At 59.4% G+C, this 20,969-nt stretch overlaps 2 protein-coding genes across 3 annotated transcripts in view; both read right to left on the minus strand.

The window, feature by feature from the left end:
• WHRN (whirlin) overlaps nucleotides 1-20,969 on the minus strand; it is a 231,093-nt gene that overhangs the window by 150,276 nt on the left and 59,848 nt on the right. The gene's annotated exons all lie outside the window — the stretch shown is intronic.
• On the minus strand, nucleotides 2,000-20,603 carry AKNA (AT-hook transcription factor). Of its 2 annotated transcripts, none has more exons than XM_069873272.1 (21): nucleotides 20,547-20,603; nucleotides 14,324-14,590; nucleotides 13,225-14,195; nucleotides 12,274-12,348; nucleotides 11,132-11,282; nucleotides 10,832-10,974; nucleotides 10,248-10,519; nucleotides 9,979-10,141; nucleotides 9,752-9,879; nucleotides 9,482-9,655; nucleotides 8,665-8,872; nucleotides 8,463-8,569; nucleotides 7,919-8,133; nucleotides 7,548-7,713; nucleotides 7,031-7,192; nucleotides 6,684-6,787; nucleotides 6,373-6,477; nucleotides 6,184-6,285; nucleotides 5,507-5,632; nucleotides 4,945-5,116; nucleotides 2,000-3,945 (listed from the first exon to the last, which is right to left on the minus strand). In XM_069873272.1, the coding sequence occupies exons 2-21, from the start codon at nucleotides 14,481-14,483 to the stop codon at nucleotides 3,678-3,680; spliced, it is 3,972 nt and encodes a 1,323-aa protein (XP_069729373.1). In that variant the 5' UTR covers nucleotides 14,484-14,590; nucleotides 20,547-20,603; the 3' UTR covers nucleotides 2,000-3,677. The 2 variants fall into 2 exon arrangements, with proteins under 2 accessions (XP_069729373.1, XP_069729372.1); XM_069873271.1 differs by lacking the exon at nucleotides 20,547-20,603 and adding an exon at nucleotides 15,422-15,449.

Consider the following 20,969-nt stretch of genomic DNA (forward strand, 5'->3'; position numbering starts at 1 on the left):
TAATGACTGTGTCTTGTGACGTTCTTACAAGCTTGGTGTATAGTGATTTACCCCAAATCTCTGATTTTAGTTGTGTTTTTTTTTATTTGATGCCCAAGGATTGCCCCCCGCCCTCCCTGCCGTTAGGTGCACTGCAATATTTTGGGGTCCATCGTTTTGTTCTCGCCCCCCCCCAAAGGCTGTGACCCCTTTTCCTTCCCCAAAATCTCTCTTTCTTGCCTCGTTGGTGGTTTGCCCCTGTTCCCTCCCCATCTGTTCCTTGCCCATAAAGTTAAATATATATTTTTAGGGCAAAGGCTGTATGATTGCACTGATATTTTTTTGTTCCTTCTTGGTCCTCCAACCCTGTTTGAGTTCCTTCTCAGTTTAGTAATGCAAATGCTTCAGGATCTTGTATGTTGGACATTATTATTTTTTTTTCTGTTACAGTTATTTATATAAAAAATAATTTATCGAAAAGGAAAACTCTAAAAAAATAATCTAGTCTGTCTTGGAACTTGTTTACCTTGAAATTACTGGAATCTAAATGTTTGAAAGTGTTGAAGCACAAACATGTATCATCTCTGTATATCTGTTCTTCTGTACTAAAGCACTCGAGTGACTAAATAAAAGCGATCTCCATCCCTAGTGCAACCCGGGCTGTGCCGTGCTGCTTGCTCGAGGCTGGGCAGGCGAGGGAAATGCTTGGGGAGATGTTCTCACCAACCCCCAGGTAGAATCATGGAATCGTTCAGGTTGGAAAAGCCCTCTAAGTGCATTGAGTCCAACCATCAGCCCAACCCCGCCGTGCTAAACCATGTCCCGAAATGCCACATCTACACCTTTTTTTGAACCCCTCCAGGGATGGAGCGTCCACCACTGTCCTGGGTAGCCTCTGCCAGGGCTTCAGCACTCTTTTTGGTGGAGTAATTTTTCCTCATACCCAACCTAAACCTCCCCTAGCGCAACCTGAGGCCGTTCCCTTTCATCCCATCACTTGTTACTTGAGAGAAGAGACCAGACCCACCTCACCCCAACCTCCTTTCCAGGAGCTGCAGAGAGCGATGAGGTCTCCCCTCAGCCTCCTCTTCTGCAGACTAAACAGCCCCAGGTCCCTCAGCTGCTCCCAGAATCATAGAATAACCAGGTTGGAAAAGACCCACTGGATCATCGAGTCCAACCATTCCTATCAATCACTAAACCATGTCCCTCAGCACCTTGTCCACCCGTCCCTTAAACACCTCCAGGGAAGGTGACTCAAACTCCTCCCTGGGCAGCCTCTGCCAGTGCCCAATGACCCTTTCTGTGAAATTTTTTTCCTAATGTCCAGCCTGAACCTCCCCTCGCAGAGCTTGAGGCCATTCCCTCTCGTCCTGTCCCCTGTCACTTGGGAGAAGAGCCCAGCTCCCTCCTCTCCACAACCTCCTTTCAGGCAGTTGTAGTGAGCAACGAGGTCTCCCCTCAGCCTCCTCTTCTCCAGTCCCTCACCAGCTTCATTGCTCTTCTCTGGACTTGCTCCAGAGCCCCTGGGCTCCAGCTCTGTTCCCTTCTCTGGACGCGCTCCAGCCCCTCAATGTCTTTCTCAGAGTGAGGGGCCCACAATGAACTCAGGATTCGAGGTGCGGCCTCACCAGCGCTGAGCACACAGGGACAATCTCTCCGCCACCCCTGCTGGCTGCACCATCGCTGACCCAAGCCAGGATGCTACAGGCCTTGGCGGACACTTAGCCTTGTTGAATCCCATCCTGTTGACTTCAACCCATGGGTACAGCCTGGCCAGACCCCTCTGCAGAGCCTCCCTGCCCTCAAGCAGATCAACGCTGCCATCTGCAAACTTACTGAGGGTGTCCTTGATCCCCTCATCCAGATCATTGATAAAGATTAAACAAGACTGGCCCTGCCATGGAGCCTTGCAAGGGATGGATGCAAGAGAGGGATCCAAGGGAGGGATCCTGCTGTCATGACGCCAAAAATAACCCCAAAAATGGTTCTGAATACAAAGACAAAGCAACAAGCCAACCAACCGCATTTATTTCATTCAAAAATAGGCGATTATCTTAGTAGAAAATACCATCCAAATGGCTCTGCTAGTCATTACAAAATAGGAGATGCAGAAAGAAAACAACTTTGTTCCTAGTTATTGCATTTGGGACAGTTAAAATACAGCTGCACACTCTGCATGCTCCCTGTGTACCCCAGTGGGGCTGGGGTGGGGTTCAGAGGGTGACCTGGCCCCTCGGCTTGTTTGGGACACAGCTATGATGCAACCAGAGATGCAAAAATCATCTTTAAAATTTCCCCCAAGCTATCCATCACCCCCCAAAGGGCAGCACTGGGGCAGCCCCACTCCCTCCCACTCCCAGTAGGTGCAGGACAGGGGCTCAGTGGCTTTGCAAGCGCTCGGGGAGGCTCTAGACCTGAGTTAACTCATGGGGAGTATTAGCAATTCCCCACCCCCCTTCCCAAAACGTGGGGATTGGTACAAAAAACCCAACCAAACAAACAAAAAAACCCTTGAAAAATAAATAGCTTGGACACGGACACTTCAGGTAGGTCCTGCATAAACACAGCTGGGGTGGTGGGGGCACTGATGCTCAGGGATGGAGAAATGGGGTTTGGCTGGATCCATCCCTGGGGATGGGGACCCCCAGTGCCAGTGGGTGCAGCCGGAGGGTCCCCCAGAGCTTGTGCACCCCCATGACTCTGCGCCCTCACCCAGGGCTGCTCTGATCGCATCCATTTCGCTAAAAAATAGGCTCGTCACAAAACTATCTGGAGATGCAGGGGCTCTGCAGACCCCCTCGGAGGCCAGATCCTGCCCCTCCTTCAGTTTCATAGGGTGATTTTTACCTCTACAGTCCCAAGGAAAACTTGGGACTTCTTTATTTCTGCCCAGATGACAATGTGGGCAGGCACAGCCAGGGCCGGACAGGAAAAAAAAAACAACCCTCAAATGCCCTGAGGATTATAATGCCCTAAGGATAAAGACAGAAATTAAAACATATATATGTATCTATATAAAGATGCATATATATATATATACACACACATATACATGTTATATATCAGCCATCAGCCCTAAAAGGGTGATTTAGCTGCTTGCATAAAAGCACAAAATAGAAGCTTTCCCAGGGAAGACCTGGCTGCGTTCAAGTTCAAGGGCAGAGCAGAGGGGGACACACAAGTTGAGCCCTGGGTACCAAGACCCCAGAGGATGCTTAAAGGGTGGGAAAGGGGTGTGAAGTGGGAATCACGGGTATTTCTGCCCATGCAGGTATGGAGGTAAACGTAGCTGCCAAGGGGGGCTTGACTTGTGTTGCAGGACATGCACAAAGTCAGAGTAGCCCCAGAAGTGCTCAGTTTGGGGTGGAGGCTGCCTTGGGGGACACACAGCCACCCGCTTCGTCCCGGTGCTGTGCCACAGGGTAGTGCAGATCTTAGGAGACCTCTGTCCATGTTTTGCCTCCCTCCTGCAGCTTGGGTGGTCCTGAAAACGGACAGACAACTGGACAAGCGATGCAGGAGGTCTAGGGCAAGCAGGATGCGGGGGGGAGCCAGTGCAGGATGCCCTGGAGATATCACCAGCCCTGGTGCCCCCAGATCTGGCAGAGAGCTTCCAGTGCGAGGATGCCAACGTGGACACCATCCTCCTCCCCCTGCGAGGGCAGGAAGGGTTTGGCAAGTGCCGGTGGGGACCCTCAGAAGAGGCAGGAGCCCCGAAGGTCCTGCGCTCGGCTCAGCTCGGTGGCCAGTACTCGGCTCATGCGGGTGGTGGTGACCTTCATGCTCTGTGCAGCCTCCACAGCCCAGCTCAGCGACTGGTTCAGCTCCTCCAGGGCCAGGCAGTGGTGGTGGCTGTCAGCGTGTGGCCGGCGGGGACGCTCTGTGCACCGGTGACCCGCAGCGTGCTGGGGGGGGACCCCGGCCATGGCTGGGGCTGAGGTAGGTACTGCTGGGGAGCAGTAGCTGGGGAAAGAAGGGGACACATGCTTAGCTCCACTCCATGGACTGTGCCCCTCCCGGGGCTCTGCAGCTCCATGCCATCTTGTTCTTCATCCCTTTCTCCTATCTCATAGAATAACAAGGCCGGAAAAAAACATACCTGTCCAAGCCAAATTGTACCTGTTCACAACTAAATCAGATCCCCAAGCACTTAAATCTACCTGGCTTTTAAACATCTCCAGGGATGGGGACTCCACCACCTCCCTGGGCAGCCTCTGTCAGGGCTTGAGAACCCTTTTGGTAAAGGAATGTTTCCTGTTGCCTTGGGCAGCCTCATCTAGTAGGACGTGTCCCTGCCCATCACAGGGGGATTGGAACTCGATGATCTTTAAGGTCCCTTCCAACTCAAATTATTTTACGATTCTAAGATGTCCAGTCTGAACCTCCCCTGGTGAAACTTGAGGCCATTCCCTCTCATCCTATCCCCTATCACTTGAGAGAAGAGACCAGCACCCACCTCGCTACACCCTCCTTTCAGGCAGCTGTAAACAGTGATAAAGTCTCCCCTCAGCCTCCTTTCCTACAGGCTAAACAACCCCACGCCCCCCAAATGCTCCTCATAACCCTTGTTCTCCAGCCCCCTCCCCAGCTCCGTTCCCTTCTCTGGATGCGCTCTAACCCCTCAAGGTCCCTCCTGTAGTGAGGACCAAAACTGAACTCAGAATTTGAATGTGGCCTCATAAGCGCCGAGACCAGGGCCACAATCCCATCCCTGCTCCTGCTACAGGCCAAAAGACCACCTCATTCACTTCCAACCCCCAGCACTCATCCCTCTGTACTCGCCACTCTGCAGATCCAACTAAAAAAGCTGGGGGGCTGTGTGACCCCACTCCCACCCAGCCTGGGCTCTGTGACAAAGTGGCAGGTCCCTGGGGTGGTCACAACCCTGCCTGGGATCATCCCCCTCCCCCAGGTGAAGCTGAGGTACCCCCCAAGCCCAACATCACCGCAGAGCATCCTTACAGCACGGAGGGCGCGTAAGGCACGAGGGGGACGGGTGCGAGGCAGCCGATGGTGGCGGTGGCAGCGGTGCTGGCTGCCAAGTACCAAAATCCAGGCTGCTCCGGCTTCTCAGCCTGGGGATCGATGCGGGAGCTCGGGGGGGATGTGACACCAGGAACACGCTCTGCACGCTCTGTTGTGGGGAGGAAGGCAGTGAGATGTCCCCCCAAGGGGCTTTAGATGCCCCCAGGGGCTCAGATGTTCCCGAGGGGTTTAGATGTCCCCATGGGATGTTAGGCGTCCCAGGGGTGTTAGGTGTTCTCAAGGGGTTTAGATGTCCCCACGGGATTTTAAATGTCCCCAGGGTGGATGCTGCAAGTGCCAGCCCCAGGTATCCCCCCTCCATGCCACACTGCGCTGGGTCACACCACTCATGTCCCCAGCGAGTGGATGGTGGCACCGCAGGCTGTGACTTCTGTCCCCAGGCTGTGTGCCAGTGGTCTGAGGGTCATTCCCTGTGCCCCCACCCCAGCCCCTGTGAGGGGACAAGCCGTGCCAAGCATATGCCACTTGTGTCACCCACCATGTGCGGCTCCATCCCTGCTGCCGGGTGCAGGGGCACCCATGGGCGCCTGGCAAGCGGGGCAGCGCGTCCTTCTCGGGGTGCTGTGACGGGGCTGCCTTGTGGTGTCACCTAGCCTGGAACTGGCTGCGGAGAGAGGAGCGAGTGAGACCAGGGATGGCCCAGCAGAGAGCAAGCAAGGGTGGTTTGAAAGAGCAGAGCAGATTAGAGGAGCGCCTGGCACAGGAGGAGGGGGCAGAGGGGTCTGCAAGAGGGTGTGGGGGCTGCAAAAGAGGGGTATGAAAAGGGGGTCTGGAAAGAGGGGTCTCCAAAATGAGGAGGGGGGAGTCTCCAAAGCACTCTGCACGCTTTCAGCTCAGTTCCAGGCAGCCACAGGACACAGCAGAGCCCAATCCTATACTGTTTGCCCTAAACGGGCTCGTTAACCTTGAGCTCAAGGACAGGGCTGTGGACAGGTTCCCACTGCTCCCAGTGCCATCCCAGCAGCGGGAGCAGAGTAGGTGTCCCCAGACCCCCAAGGTCCAGCCAAGGGGCAGCAGGGAGAACCTCAGGCTGGGGGAAAGTGGGCTCATGTCTCCCCCCTCCTCAAGCCTCTAATGAATTCAAATAATAAGCAGCTCTGTTAGTGGGCTTTAGGGATACCCAGAAGGGTCTAGGGGGAGCTCCAGGTCACTCACCAGATGGCATCCTGCTCCCACGACACTGGGGACACCGTGGGGTGCCCGGCTCTTCTCGGGGTGCCGGGGCAGTGTGTGGCATCCCCGCCTGGTACCGTGTCCCTGCCAAAACCCAACATGAGCACGGCTGGGGATCCCAGCACGGGGTGGCTGCCCTTGGTCCCCACACCGACTGGGGCTGGGACCCACCTGTGTACTGTCCCCAAACTGTCACGGCAGCTGGGGCGCTGCCAGGGCTCCTCTGCAGGGACGATGTGGCCCGGGTCCTGGTAGGTAAGGGGTCTGACTCGGAGGCTGCATCAGAGGAGAGGGAAGTGGGGTGGGATCTGGCAACTCTGCCCTCCAGTTCTGCAGGATCTGACCCTGGGTCAGCACTACTGGGCACCACGGGGCACCCGGACCTGCCCTGTCCCCCACCAGCACCCCCATCCCCAACCACAGCGGGAAGAAGAGTGTCCCCACTGTCCCCCTCATCCCCACCCCAGTGGGGTCCCACTTACTCATGTCCAGCTTTGTCCTGTCCCGCGGCAGCGATGCCGACCTCCCCTTCCTTGCCGCTGCAATCCTTGGGGCTGTCCTGCCCCGCACTGCGGGGCTCAGCTCCCTGCGGTGGGGATGGAGCTGCCATCACCACCCAGACCCCTCGGTGTCCTCTCATGCATCTCCTCAACCCACCATCCCAACAGCCAGGCTGGTGGTCCTCCCCTCCCTGAGCACCATCTCTCCTGGGTCACAGCAGAAATGGGTTGGTGGGATGGGATGGGATGGGTGTCCCCACACCTGTGGGAAACACTCCTGCTCCCACCCCTGCATCCCCCCCCTCCCTGAAGTCCCTCCTGCTGCCTACCCTGAGGGTGCTGCATTCCTGGGGGACGATAGCCTACTGGCCACTGGCTGCCTCCTGGATGGGGTGGCTTTTCCCTCGGGGTAGCTGCGGGAGCGGCGCAGGCTCTCCTCCAGGCTCCTTCGCAGCTGCCACACTTCATCCTGCAGTGCCCGGATGGCCCGGCTGCCGCACGACAGATGCCATGGTGAGGGGCACTTGCAGCCTACAAGGCTCCCAACAGAGCTGGATGCTCTGTCCCACCAGGTCCCCATCCCTGCCAGCATCTCCACTGGCCAGGACCATGCTGCAACGCTCCCCAGAACGACGCCTGAGGCTTGTCTGAGGTCCAATCTCAGCCAGCCCACGTGTGTCACGAGTTTGAAGGACTTGGGCCCCAGTTTAGGTCCTGGCTTTCCAAGAAGCGAAAACCCACTGCTGCCCAGCAGGGGATGCTGGGGCCTTTGGGGACTTTGCGCGGCAGGGTCCCTCTGACACCTAGGAGGGCTCAGCCCGGTTTTGGGGGTACGCAGACACTCACTCGCGCTCCAGACGGGAGCCCAGCAGGTCCCAGTGTGCCGGGTCGGGGGACGGCGGAGTGGGGGATGGTGTTTCGGGGGCCTGTGGGGGGCTGTCCGGGCCCCTGGCCCTGGTCGGGGGGTGGCCGCTGGCACAGCTCCTGCCTTCAACCTCTGAATCCGTGTGAGCTGGGGAGGAGGGGGTCACGGTAAGCCAAGGTTGGTGGCATGGGAGGTTGCGTTGTCCCCCCACCGAGAGACCTGGGAGAGCAGAGCCAGCAGGTGGGGGAGCACCCCGAGACCTGTGTCCTCCTAAATCAGAGTCTCTTCCACCTGCAGAGACAGGGTCCCCCCGAACCTCCCCCCGCTGTTCCCCACAACGCTGCCTACTCACAGCCATCGCTGTTGGCTTCCACCTCGCTGCCACCGCTCTCGGCCCAGCGCTGGGGGGAACCAGGGGTCTGGCAGGGCTCCCCCGCCCCATCCTGCTTGCCCGTGGGGTAGATGCCCATCAGTGCCGGCTTGGAGGGAAGCGGGGTCGCTTGTTTCTTCCGTGGAGGACAGAGGGTGGCAGGGATGGGGATGGAGGGTCCCAGCGAGCCGGGGGTCCTGGGGATGGGAGGGGTCATGCAGGCAGCCCCCATGGCTTATCCCCCATCTGTGGGTCACCCCACGCATCTCCAATCCCCATCTGTGGGTCCCCCCCAGATCTCCAATCCCCATCTGTGGGTCCCCCCACAGATCTCCAATCCCCATCTGTGGGTCTCCCCACAGATCTCCAACCTCTCATCTGTGGATCACCCTGCATGTCTCCAATGTGCTCAGCACCTTGTTTCCACTCCTCTCCCATCCCTGCTCCAAGCCCCAGATGCCTCCAGACAGAGCAGCCAGCCCGTGTCCCCGCATCCCTGGATGAGGGCAGGGACCCCAATCCGTACGCATTGCCGGGGGGCCGGTGCTCGGGGGTGTGCACGGTGGGTGACACCCTGCTGGTCTCCGAGCCCACGAAGCCGCTATCCGTCTCCGGAGACACGATGCGCTGCTCCTGCGGATGCATCGGAGGGGCAGGATTGGTGCTGAGCACCCCCAGCAGGGGCGGAGAGTGCCAGCTAAGGGGGATCCGTAGTCACGGGGACTCACCTTACGGGGCCGGTGCTGGGGGACAGTGCTGCCCGGCCCACTGCTGCGGTGGGACAGGGGTGCCCGAGGTGGCTCAGGGAGCCCCACAGGGGCCTGGGCTGTGGCCGGCAGCTCCTCAGTGGTGGCTGGGAACAGGTGGTCCTGTGCTCCCCCTGGCCATGGCAGCTCCTTGTGGGACAGTGGTGCTGCTCTCCTCTCCAGGGGATGCCTGCGGGGAGAGGATGGAGCATGAGAGAGTTGGGGTTGTTCAGCCTGGAGAAGGGAAGGCTGCAGGAAGACCTCAGAGCAGCTTCCAGGACTGAAAGGGGCTCCAGGAAAGCTGAGGAGGAGCTTTTTCAAGGGCATGGGCTGATAGGATGAGGGAGAATGGCTTTAAATTGAAAGATTTAGAGTAGACATTAGGAAGAAAATCTTCATGATGAGGGTGGGGAGGCCCTGGCCCAGGTTGCCCAGAGCAGTGGTGGCTGCCCCATCCCTGGAGGTGTTCAAGGTCAGGTTGGATGGGGCTCTGAGCAACCTGATCCAGTGGGAGGTTCCATGGCAGAGGAGTGGAACTGGATGGGCTTTGAGGTCCCTTCCAACCTTAACCACTCTACAATTCTGTGATGAGCAATGGAGCAGAGCAACCCCAAATGTGGGGCAACACCCTGTTGCAGCCAGCAATCCCACGGAGACTGTTAACTCTGGAGCCTATCAACAACAGTGATCTAAAACCTTAGACCTGATGTAAAATCTGGGACCCAACGTAAAACCTGAGACCTAACATAAAACCTCCTGCTCGCCCTCCCTGGGCAACTAGCACTCCCACAACACTTACAAAGAGGATATCTTGAGGTCAGCCCCCTCTTCTAGTGACCGTGTCCTGCAGGGAACCTTGCTGGGGCCGCTGTCTCCTGCCATAGGGCCATCCACCTCCTCCAGGGACCCGTTCCCTGCCAGGCTCAGCTGCTCCAAGCTCAGCGACTCCGGCAAGGACTTGAAGTGCTTGTACCTGGAGGCAGGGGGTGGGGGCACAGGCAGGAGTTAGAGGGTCTGGGGAGCCGCTCCCTGCCCACGCATCCCTTGGCCCCACCACAAAGGCACTCACTGTGCCAGCAGGTCATCAAAATCCTCCTCCACTTGCAGCTGCTTGTGCCAGAGGGGTCGGGGCAGCCCCTCCATCCCCGCCTCGTTATCCTCTGCTGTTCCCTGAGGACCCTCCATCGGTGCAGGGCTCTGCAGGGCACAGCAGAGGGGGATGAGAAGTGTGACCCCCAGCCACGGCAAGGTGCCCCCACCACAGCACCCTTGCATCCCCCAGCCCCTCCAGCTCACCTCAGGGCATGGGGAGTGGGTGTCTGGTAGTGGTGAAGGGGCTGGAGGGGAGCAGGGCTGGGCTGGGGGCTGCAGGAAGAGCTGCTGCCCAGCCCTGGGCTCCAGCTGCTCCTTGAGTGTCTCCAGGCGCAGCCCCAGGTGGAAAATCTCCCCTTCCACTGCACTGCAAGGCAACGAGAATGAGTGCCAGGGAGACACCGAACCCTGTGGCACAGGGCCGGCAGCACCGGGCTTTGGGGTTTTGGTGAGGATGAGGGTCAAATACCCACCGGTCAGGATCGAAGTCCCTAGAGGTCTCCGGGTGCTGCTGTCGGGCTCGCAGATACGCCTGCTCCAGTGCATCCTGTGCCTCCTTCAGCTTCCAGAACCTCTGCAACACCGCGGCAGCGACCACTGAGCCTGCAGCTTGGCCGCTGCTCCCTGGCATCCCCGACCCCGCTGTGCACCCCTGGGGTGGGGGATTGCGATGGGGCAGACACACCTGGAGCTGCTCCTGGGGTGCAGGGATCCTTGCTCGCATCCAGCCTTCGAGGGCTTCCACCTGGCCAGGAGAGAAAGGGCTGAGCCCCTGCATCTCTCCCACTGCATCCACTCCTATCGCAGCTCCCTCCACTGCTTCCCCCCGCTGCAACCCCCCACTGCAACTACCCCACTGCATTCCCCCCCCCCGCAGCTCCCCATATGCATCTCCCCCACTGCACCCCCCAGTATCACAGCCCCCCATCCGCAACCCCCCCACTACATTTCCCCCCTACAATTTCCCCCACTGCAGCCCCCCCCAAGCATCTCCTCCACTGCAGCCCTGCTGCATTCCCCTCCTGCCGCTCCCCTCACTCCCCCACCCCGGGCTCACCTGCGCCTGCAGCTTGCGGGTCTGTCCCGCCAGCGTCCGTGTCACTTGGGTCCCTGTCCCCATACAGCAGCAGCGCCCCGTGCAGGTGGGGCAGCCCCCCTCAGGTTGCGGGGAGGAAGATGATCCCACCAGGTCTGAGGGTCCTGGAGCAGTAAGAAAACACAAGGGTCAGGTGATGCTACCCACACCCCTCCCCTCGCACCCCTCCTTGGGAAGCTGGGGATGGGGGTCTTGGCTTGACATCCCCCCCAAAAAGCAGAGAAGGAGGACGAGGAGGTGGATGGGGAACAACGCACCCACCTCCACCTGACGAGGATGGCGAGGCTGTGGCTGTGCTGAGCGCCGCCGTGCTGGCCCGTGGGATGCTGAGGGACATCACACGGCAGCCGGTGGGCACCCTGCCTGTGGCGAGGCTGTGGCTGGGCCGTGGTGGGTCAGCGTACAGGCTCACCTGGGGGCAGGCACAGGGCATTCGAGACACCCATCCTGCACCCCAATCCCAGCTCTGCCCACCCTGGAGCCCCATCCCGCACCCCAACCCCAGCTCTGCCCATCCTGCAGCCCCATCCTGCACCCCAATCCCAGCACTGCCCACCCTGGAGCCCCATCCTGCACCCCAACTCCAGCTCTCCCCACCCTGGAGCCCCATCCTGCACCCCAACCCCAGCACTGCCCACCCTGGAGCCCCATCCTGCACCCCAACACCAGCTCCATTCCCGGGGGGCAGCAGGCAGGGGCAGAGGTGGGGGGCACAGCCTGGGTAAGGGGGGCACAGCCTGGGCAGGGGGGGGCTCAATCAAGGTCAGGGGGGGCACAGCCCAGGCAGGGGGGCAAAATCCAGATGGGAGGCAATAGTTGGGCAGGGGGCACACAGTGCAGGCAGGGTCACAGGTCCAGGCTGGGGGGGCACATCCTGGACATGGGGGGCACAGCCCATGCAGAGGACACAGGCCAGGCTGGGGAGCACAGGCCAAGTTGAGGGGCACTGATCAGGCAAGGAGGGGCACAATCCAAGTTGGGGGGCACAGCCTGAGTGGTGGGCACAGCCCAGGCCGGGGTTGGGGAGGGTGCACAGCTCGAGCGCCAGCCCTGCCTCAGTTTCCCCGCCCGCGCAGTGATGCAGGGCAGGAGGTGGCACGGGTGACACGCTTCCGTCTGTGGTCCTACCATTTCGTTGACGTGCTCTGCAGTCGCCCCCGCCATTTCGGGGCCCTTTTGGCACAGTCACCCGCCTGGGGGTCGGGGGGAATGGGGACACGGTGGCCCTGGCTTTGCTGTGGGTGCAGCAAACCTCACCCCCGCCCCATCCCTGCTCTGCGCTTGCTCAACCGCAGCTCCCGGGGAGGAGGAAGAGCGGGGTCAAGGAAGGAAGATGCCCCGAGTAACCGCGAGAAGGGGGAACAGAGCAGGAATCGCTCTCCCCCCGCAGCCCCAGCACCCACCCTGGCGCCCAGGCGGAGCTGGTCAATGGTGTTCTCAGCCTCGGCGTACTTGGTCAGCAGCTTGTGGTAGTCGTCCTGCAGGGAGGGGACACACAGAGGGTGATGGCACCCAGCAAAGGGATGGGGGCTCAGAGGGTGCCCAAGGGGCAGGGGACAAAGCGGGAGGTGGCACGGAGGGCACATCCATGAGGTTGGGTGGGAGCACCCTGGGGTGCAGAAACCTGCCCCCCCCAAAGCTGATGTGGTCCCATTTCCCTGCATGGGGGAGAGTCTCTCCGCCAGCAGCATCCCAGGGGACAAGTGTCCTGGAGGTGACAAGCACTGGGGAGGGGTACAAGCATCCTAGGAGGGGACACAAGCATCCCTGCTTCCAGCCCAGAGCACCATCCACATCCCTGCCAGCTCCTTCATAGATCAAAGAATCATTTGGTTGGAGAAGACCTTTGAGATCATCAAGCCCAACCATACCTGCCTGCTACTAAATCACATCCCTGAGCACTTCACCTGCCCGGCTTTTAAACCCCTCCAGGGATGGGGACTCCCACCACCTCCCTTGGCAGCTTCTGCCAGGGCCTGAGAATCCTTTCAGTGAAGAAATCTGAACCTCCCTTGGTGCAACCTGAGGCCATTTCCTCTCATCCCACCACTTGCTACTTGGGAGGAGAGATCAACACCCACCCCAGCACAACCTCCTTTCAGCCAGCTGTAGACAGTGATGAGGCCTCTCTTCAACCTCTTTTTCTCCACGTTAAACCACCCCAGGTCCCTCAGCTACTCCTAACATTTGTTCTCCAGCCCCTTCCCCAGCTTCCCTTCTTGCAACCCCCATAACGCAGAACTAGCTCATGGGGTGCCGACCTTTTCATTTTGCCTGCGCCCCCTGCTCCCCCCTGACCCCAGAGACCCTCCCAGTAAAGTCTCTCTGGCTGAACTGGGGGAACTGGGTGTTACCTGGAGCTGCTGCACCAGTGCAGTGGCTTGCTTGGGCGACCTGAACTCCTGTGGCAGCCCAGTGGAAGTGGGGGGCTTCGGTGGGACACCCTCGCCGCTGCTCAGCAGTACCTCCCGCACGATTTCAGCTGGGGACTTGAAGCCGATGGGGCCACCCGTGGCCCTGGGGCAGGCGGGCAGCTCTCGGCCCCGCGGTGGCCGGTAGCTCTGGTCGAACTTCACGCGCGCCTCCACCTTGGAGAGGTCGGGCAGGGGGTGGTTGAGGCGCCCTCGGCCGTACTGGGTGCCCTCGGCTGTGCCAGTGCCCGAGCTCGAGGGATCCTTCGTCTCCTTGCCACCCATGTGCCGCCACCGGGAGCTCAGGGACGGCGACTTCTGCCCGGGCTTGGGTTGCAGCAGCGTGGGCACCGCTTTCTTGGGCAGCCGGGACCTGTCGCGCTGTTGGGGTGCAGAAGGGGTCCCAGCACCCCAAGGTTCCCCGGTGGGTGCCAAGCCAGCAGTGCCAGGGAGCCCCATGCCATCCGGCTGGGGCTCGGTGATGGGCTCGACGCTGGTGACATCGTGGAGGTTGTTGGGGGAGAGGTGCAGCAGGAGGCTCTGGCTGGGGGTCCAGCCCTGCCCATGCCCCCCGCTATCGTTCCTGGCTGCACCCCTGCCTCGGTGGGATGGGATGGCAGGGCCAGGGCTGGTGTCCGAGAGCCCCGAGGTGTCTCCACCATCCGTGCTGCAGCTGCGGGGCTGGCAGAGAGCCCGGCCACCCCGCAGCGCCTTGGGGCTACCGCTGGACTCTGAGCCCCACCGGCCCTCGTAGGAGAGCTCAGGGTAGGGGTCCCCATCACTCTCTGCCCCCCAGGGCCCTTCATCCCCCCCGGAGCTGCCCCGTTCCTCATCCTCCTGCACCAGGTCCTGCCGTGGGTGCCAGTGACCCTCCTTCTCCGCTGGGGACCCCTCCTCCAGGTCCTCTCCATTGCCTGCAAAACACCAGCACCACAGGGCTGCCACCAGCCACCTGGTGTCCCCCAGCTCCCTCGCAGCCCCTCCCAGCTCCCGGGACACCCTGGTTTTCCCCAGAGCAGGCAGGGGAGAGTGAAGGACTCACCCCACGGTGGGCTCCCAGCATCCTCCCCCAAGCCGATGACCCCATCGTCCTCCATCCGCCTTTTGAAGTTGTCTTCTTCTTCCTCCTCCTCCTCCTCCTCCCCCTCCCAGCGCGTCAGCTCTGTTTGTGTCCAGCGCAGCCATGGTGCTGGGCTGGCCATGGCCCGCGGGCACAGCGTCTCTGTCACTTGTGCCGCTTCATGGCCCTGCAGTGGCGGGCTGGGGACCTCCTTGCTGCGAATGTAGGTCACATCATCACCGAAGCATCCTGGTGGGGTAGGGAGAAGGAAGGATGCTCAGCAGGCTTTGTTGGAGGTGTCCCCCCTCCACTACCGGGGCTTCCTCTGTCTCCCAGACCCTGGGGACAAGAAGAACACCCCATAATGGGAGGCCAGCCCCTCACCTTGCATCCCACCATGAAGCTGCTGCATCCCCCATGGCCTCCTCAGAGGTCCCCGTGGGGAAGGACCCCCCAAGGCCACCCTAAAATGCTTTTTTCCTCCCAGTGTGGGCACTGGGGGACACTCAGCACCCTCTGGATGTCACCCCACCATGCAGCCACAGCATGGTGACAGCAGTGCCGTCATAGCAGAGGGGAGGCAGAAGCAACCAAAGGTCCCTGTGGCCACCCCAAAAAGCTTTTTGCCCTCCTGCTGCACGCACTGAGGGACACCCAGCCCATTCTGGCACCCTCTGGATGTCACCACAGCATGGTGACACCATCATAGTGCAGGAGAGGCAAGAGCACCTTGAGTTCCCCCAGCTCTACGGAGCTGACAGTGAGAGGGATCACAGCAGAGACCCAGCACACTCACTCCATCGACACCCTAAAAGCAGGAGCTTGCCCTCGCCTCCCTCCTCACTGTGCCAGGGTTCCCAGAGCCATAGTGGCAGCTTGAGAGATACCAGATGCCAAAAACCCAATGGTGGGGTGGGCAGCAAGAAAGGACATGGGGTTCTCCAAGCAACGTCCCCTTGGCTGAATTTAAGCCCCCCCTGCTCAACCTAATTTTGGCCACAGGGTGCTGGAGGTGGCAGCATCACCAGGGGCATCACCAACCCAGTGCCAGAGCACGGAGGAGCAACCGGTGCCACTCACCCTGTACCAGCATTCCTGGGACATCCTCATCACCCCATTGGGGGTTCCCGCATCCCAAGGCAGCATCTCTCGAGCACCCCAAACCCTTCCTGCGCTGAGGTTTTGCAGAAAAAGGAAACCCCGCTTCAGTGCTTCCTGCAAGTTTGCAGGCAGCCGCAAATCTTTTAACCCCATCAGGCCCTGCGTGGTGGGGACCAAACCCTCCTTGCACTCTGCTTTTTGTCCAAATCCTTCTTTTTGAACCTGATTTGGAGCAAAACATCGAAGAAAAATGGTGGGGGAGGGGGTGTTCCTAGGACCGCTGGCAGCTGCCCTGTCCAAAAGCCACTGTGATTGGGGTGCTCTAACCCTAAAATTCAGCCCCAGAATTCAGCCCTACAACCCCAAAACTCAGCCAGCTGGACCTCCTGGGTCCACCTGGTCCCCACCCCAACATGGTGCTCGTAGCTCCAGGGACGCTGTGGCTGTAACCAGGCACCCCCTCGTGTGTCCTGGCGTATTTACAGGCGGGCAATTAATCCAGCTCGTTACTGTGTTACTGTGTAATTAGTGACACGTGGAGGAGAACTTGTGCAAGCTCCAGGCTGCTCACAAAACCACAGCACGGTCCCTTGGGTGGGGACATTTAGCCTGGGGGGTTTGTAGTGACTTGTAGGTGGTGCTGGCTTGGAGTTGGTGATGAACAGCAGCAAACCCACAGCACCCACATGCTCTGGGAAAGTCTTCTCACCCACTCCAAAGGCTCAGATCTGCAAATCCTCCAGCTTAAGTTCTGCTGAGGTTTATTTTTTGGTGCCACCTGACATCAAGGTCCTTGCATCCCACCTGCATCTCTGGGGCTTTTCAGGCAGGGAGCAAAGCCCAAAACATTCCCCTTAGGGTCTTGCAAACCTGCTGGAGGGCTTGCACAAGGCTTTTCTCCATGCACCAGCCCGGCAACTCCATTCTTCACACCTGGAGATGTTCCACAGCTTCTAGTGTTGCTAGGGAGGACGGGGCTGCCCTTGGGATACTTCAGGCTCTGTGGTTGCTCAATGCAATTCAAGAACAATTTTGGCTCTACCTGCTCTCCGGGCTGGGATGTTTGCTGCCCTGAACCCTTGCTGCATCCCGGCCCAGAGAAGCTTCACTTCAAGGAGCCCCCCAACCTGCCTCAAGACTCACAGCATCCCAAGAGACAAGGAGGCCCAAACACAAGCCCTAGGGGGACCCAGCCATCTCCAAGAGATGAGGAGCCCCAAACACAAGCCCTAAGGGGACCCAGTTTATGGGCAATGGGTGAAAGGCAGCAGTGGATCCCATTTTCTCAGAGCAAAGAGGGTTAAATCATTCCCTACCTGCTTTCGGCAGGCTGGTGCCAGATCATGCCTAGCCCACGCTTCATGTCACCCTGTTCTAAGCAGCATCCCCCCAGGCTGCAGAGCCTGCAGCCACGGCAGATCTGCTTGCAAATCCAGCCCCAGTCATCGCTTTCCCACAAAGTCCCTCCACAGCTGGTCATGAACTTCAGAGAGAAAAACCCTGGCTTTTTTCCCCTGCCTTTAAGAGCTGCTCGCTGCTGTGGGAGCACAGAAAAGCTTGAAAAACTGTGTGGCTGCGTGTTCAGGAGCCACAAAGCAAATGCAAACAATACTGAGCATGTGTGTGCGTGCGTGTATTTCTTTATTTTCTATTTCTTTGCTCTCTGAAAGCCTGGATTTTGCAACAAGGGTGACTAGACAAAGAGCTAAAAGGGAATTTGAAAGCCTCCGCTGGAAAAGCCTTTCACTCTTGAATTCTGCTCTGCCTGAGACCCTCAGCCCCTCGAACTCTCTGCCTGTCACCCTGGGGCTGGCCCAAATCGTGTCTTGGGCACTCAGGGTAGTGATGAGTGTTGGGTCTCTGCTCGTGGGTTGTCTCTGCTTGCCCCTGCCCTCAGCTCCTCATCTGGGATCCCCTTCCCCCTCTGCCACAGCAATCCTGTCCCTGCAGGACAGACAGAGGTGTGAGGCTGAGGCCGCCCAACTCATTGCACGGGGGAGGCAGAGGAACAGCAGCACAGCCAAGGCCGACACAAAGCAATACGCAACCCCATCACTGCTCCTGGGTTTTATTAGCAGTGACAGCAAAGGAGACGCTGCATTCCCTACTCCATGGGAAGGATGGAGAGGAAGGGACAGGGCTGCTGTCACTGTGCCTTCACTGCTTTGTCAATGCCAGGCAGAGCAGGTGGGTTGTGGGGGAGCTCCAATCCCTCCCCCACATCATCTCCATGGCACAAAGGCAAGGTCCTCTGAATAATGGGGAATAACTCTCCTTGTACCCCAAAAGAAAACATCCATCCCTTGCCCAGGAGGGGGGGTAAATTGCCCACCCTGTATCCCAGCTGGGACCAGTTCCAGCTGCCCCCTCCAAAAGTGACTGTGATTGGAGTGCTCCAACCCCAAAACTCAGCTGTACAGCCCCAAAATTCAGCCGTACAGCCCCAAAACTCAGCCAGGTGGACACCCCACCCTCCCACCCCCCACCTTTTACCCCAAGCTGGGATGCAGGGGGAAACATTAACACCCCTCCCAGTCAAGGGATGGATGCTTTATGTCCCTGAACCACCAGCTCCAAAACCACACTCAGCTCCAGAGAGCACTCAATCCCCACAGGAATTTGCAACCCAGCACCCCAAGAGGGCAAGAAGACAGTGCTGGCAGCCCAGCCTGCAGCCGGGGGCCTCCAACCATATGGTTTTTTGCCCTAGAAAGCTCTTATCCTGAATCCCTGTGCAGCCCTGGGCTCTCCGGGAGTCACTGCTCGTGCATGCGCTGTTTAATTTTTTTTGTGCTTGAAGGTCTAAAAAGAGAGGTTAAAAGCGAGAAGGGGTTGATGCCTGGTCCTGCTGAGCTGCAAGGGAGGGCTGGTTTGGGGTATGTGGGTCTCTCACAGCCTCCCCGCACCTCCCCGCCTCAGCTCGTCTTTTTGTCCAAGTCTTTTTGTCCAAACCCGGAGCAGGAGCACTGGAAGCATCACTTTTGAGGGGGGCTTGAAGGGGGCCACGACGGCCTCAGCCTAAAACTTGGCAACGGGCAACTGCGCTCCAAGAGGGAGGAATTCCTGGGTTAGAAATCCCTTTTTTTTTTTTTCACTAAAGCCCGCAGAGTCTCGTTTTATGAGCATGAAAGAAAGCAGAGAAGCGGAAACGCCGCTTTCTTAGTTTGCACTATTTCCCATTAAAACATGGGAGGAACCATCACAGCGAGGAAGAGCCTGACAAACCCTCTTCGTTCTCCCACCCACATCCATCCCATGGAGAGGTACCCAAACCCTGTGCAGGCAGCATCTCCCCATAACTTGCATGGAAGCAAAAGCCCCACTGAGAGAGGCTGCAGGAAAGCTGGAGAGGGGCTCTTGATCAGAGAGTGCAGGGAGAGGTCGAGGGGAACGGTTTTAAGCTGAAAGAGGGGAGATTAAGATGAGATTTTAGGGAGAAACATTTTCCTGTGAGGGTGGAGAGGCCCTGGCCCAGGTTGCCCAGAGCAGGGGTGGCTGCCCCATCCCTGGAGGGGTTCAAGGCCAGGTCGGATGGGGCTTGGAGAACCTGATCCAGTGGGAGGTGTCCCTGCCCAGGACAGGGGGTAGGAACTGGATGAGATTTGAGGTCCCTTCCAACCCAAACCATTCTATGATTCTACAACAAGGAGCATCTCCTGTTACCACCTTCCTGCTCCCCCCGGCTCACAAACCCCACTGGGTGTGACACAGGCTGTTGTCCCCAGGGTCTGCCCCAGGAGGCTGTGGCATACAGCCTGGGATTGGGATCCAGGAGCTGCTGGCTGCAATGCCTGCCAAGGACAGCTTTAATCCCTGTCTGGAGAGAGCTGCCACGGCGACACTGAGATCCCTTATTAACAGAGGACGTGGGGAGGTGGCGGGGGACATGGGAGGGAGAGTGTGGTGGGGTTAACCAGCTGGGCTTGGATAAACACCGGATCAACTGCTCTTCTGAAACCCAGAGCATCTGGAACGGGTGCTGCGGAGCAAGGGGCACCCACGACACCCAGCTTTACGGAACCGAGAGCGTTGGCTGCTGCCCTTTAAGTAAAACAAGGAACTGAAGTTGAAGGCAGCGCTCGTAACTTCCTCGGAGGTGGCAGCGACGCAGCCTCGCATCCCACAAGCTCCGCGTGAGCCTCGAGCTTGTTGGCATCGTCCCGTGCTTGGTGGCCTTGGCTGTGCCAGCCGATGAATCCCTCTGGACACCCCCCGGCCAGGCCAGCCGATGAATCCCTATGAACAACCTCCATCCACACCAGCTGATGAAACCCTCCGGACACCCTCCAGCCACACGAGCTGATGAAACCCTCTAGACACTCCATCCACACCAGAAGATGAATCCCTGTGAACAACCTCCATCCACACCAGATGATGAATCCCTACGAACACTCTCCACCAATGCCAGCCGATGAAACCCTCTGGACACTCCATCCACACCAGCCGATGAAACCCTCTGGACACCCTCATCCACACCAGCCGACGAAACCCTCTGGACACCCTCCAGCCACACGAGCTGATGAAACCCTCTAGACACTCCATCCACACCAGATGATGAATTCCTGTGAACAACCTCCATCCACACCAGATGATGAATCCCTATGAATACTCTCCACCAATGCCAGCCGATGAAACCCTCTGGACACTCCATCCACACCACCTGATGAATCCCTCTGGACACTCCGTCCACACCACCTGATGAATCCCTCTGGACACTCCATCCACACCACCTGATGAATCCCTCTGGACACTCCATCCACACCAGCCGATGAAACCCTCTGGACACCCCCATCCACACCAGCCCACGAATCCCTCTGGACAGTTCGCCAGCCGGACGATGGATTCGGCCCCGGACGGGGGTGAAGCACCACAATAACTAGAGTTATGGCAAGTTTTCCCGGGGCCACGAAGGCCGGGCCGGGGGCTCCCCCCTTCAGCCCGGGCCCCGCAAGCTGAGCAGCCCGGGGGGCGCCGCCTGCGGCCCCCGCGGCGCATCCAGCTGCTCGCCCGGCCCCAGCCGCGCCCGGGGCACAGCCTGGGGGGCACAGCTGGCGCCGGGCACCCCCGTCCCGAGCGCCCCCATCCCCGCCCCGCGGCCGCTCACCTGCAGGGGGGTCCCCGCCGCCCCGCTCCGCTCCCGGCGCCGCCGGACAATAGCGCGGCCCCCGGCGGGGGGCGGGGCCGAGGCCTCCCGAGCAGAACCCGAACAGCCCCGCCCCCCCCCCCGCCTCGAGCCGCTGGGACCGCGGCGCCCGCCAATCGGAGACAACGGGCGGCGCTCGTGGGCGTCGGGTATGCAGCGCGCCCCCTGGCGGGGAGGGGCGGAGCTGCAGCATGGCAGGGGTGGGGATGGGGATAGGGATGGGGATAGGGATAGGGATAGGGATAGGGATGGGGATGGGGATGGGGATGGGGATGGGGATAGGGATAGGGATGGGGATAGGGATAGGGATGGGGATAGGGATAGGGATAGGGATAGGGATAGGGATAGGGATAGGGATAGGGATAGGGATAGGGATAGGGATAG

The sequence above is a fragment of the Phaenicophaeus curvirostris genome, chromosome 20, assembly GCF_032191515.1.
Source record: "Phaenicophaeus curvirostris isolate KB17595 chromosome 20, BPBGC_Pcur_1.0, whole genome shotgun sequence".
In the NCBI taxonomy this organism is placed as follows: domain Eukaryota; kingdom Metazoa; phylum Chordata; class Aves; order Cuculiformes; family Cuculidae; genus Phaenicophaeus; species Phaenicophaeus curvirostris.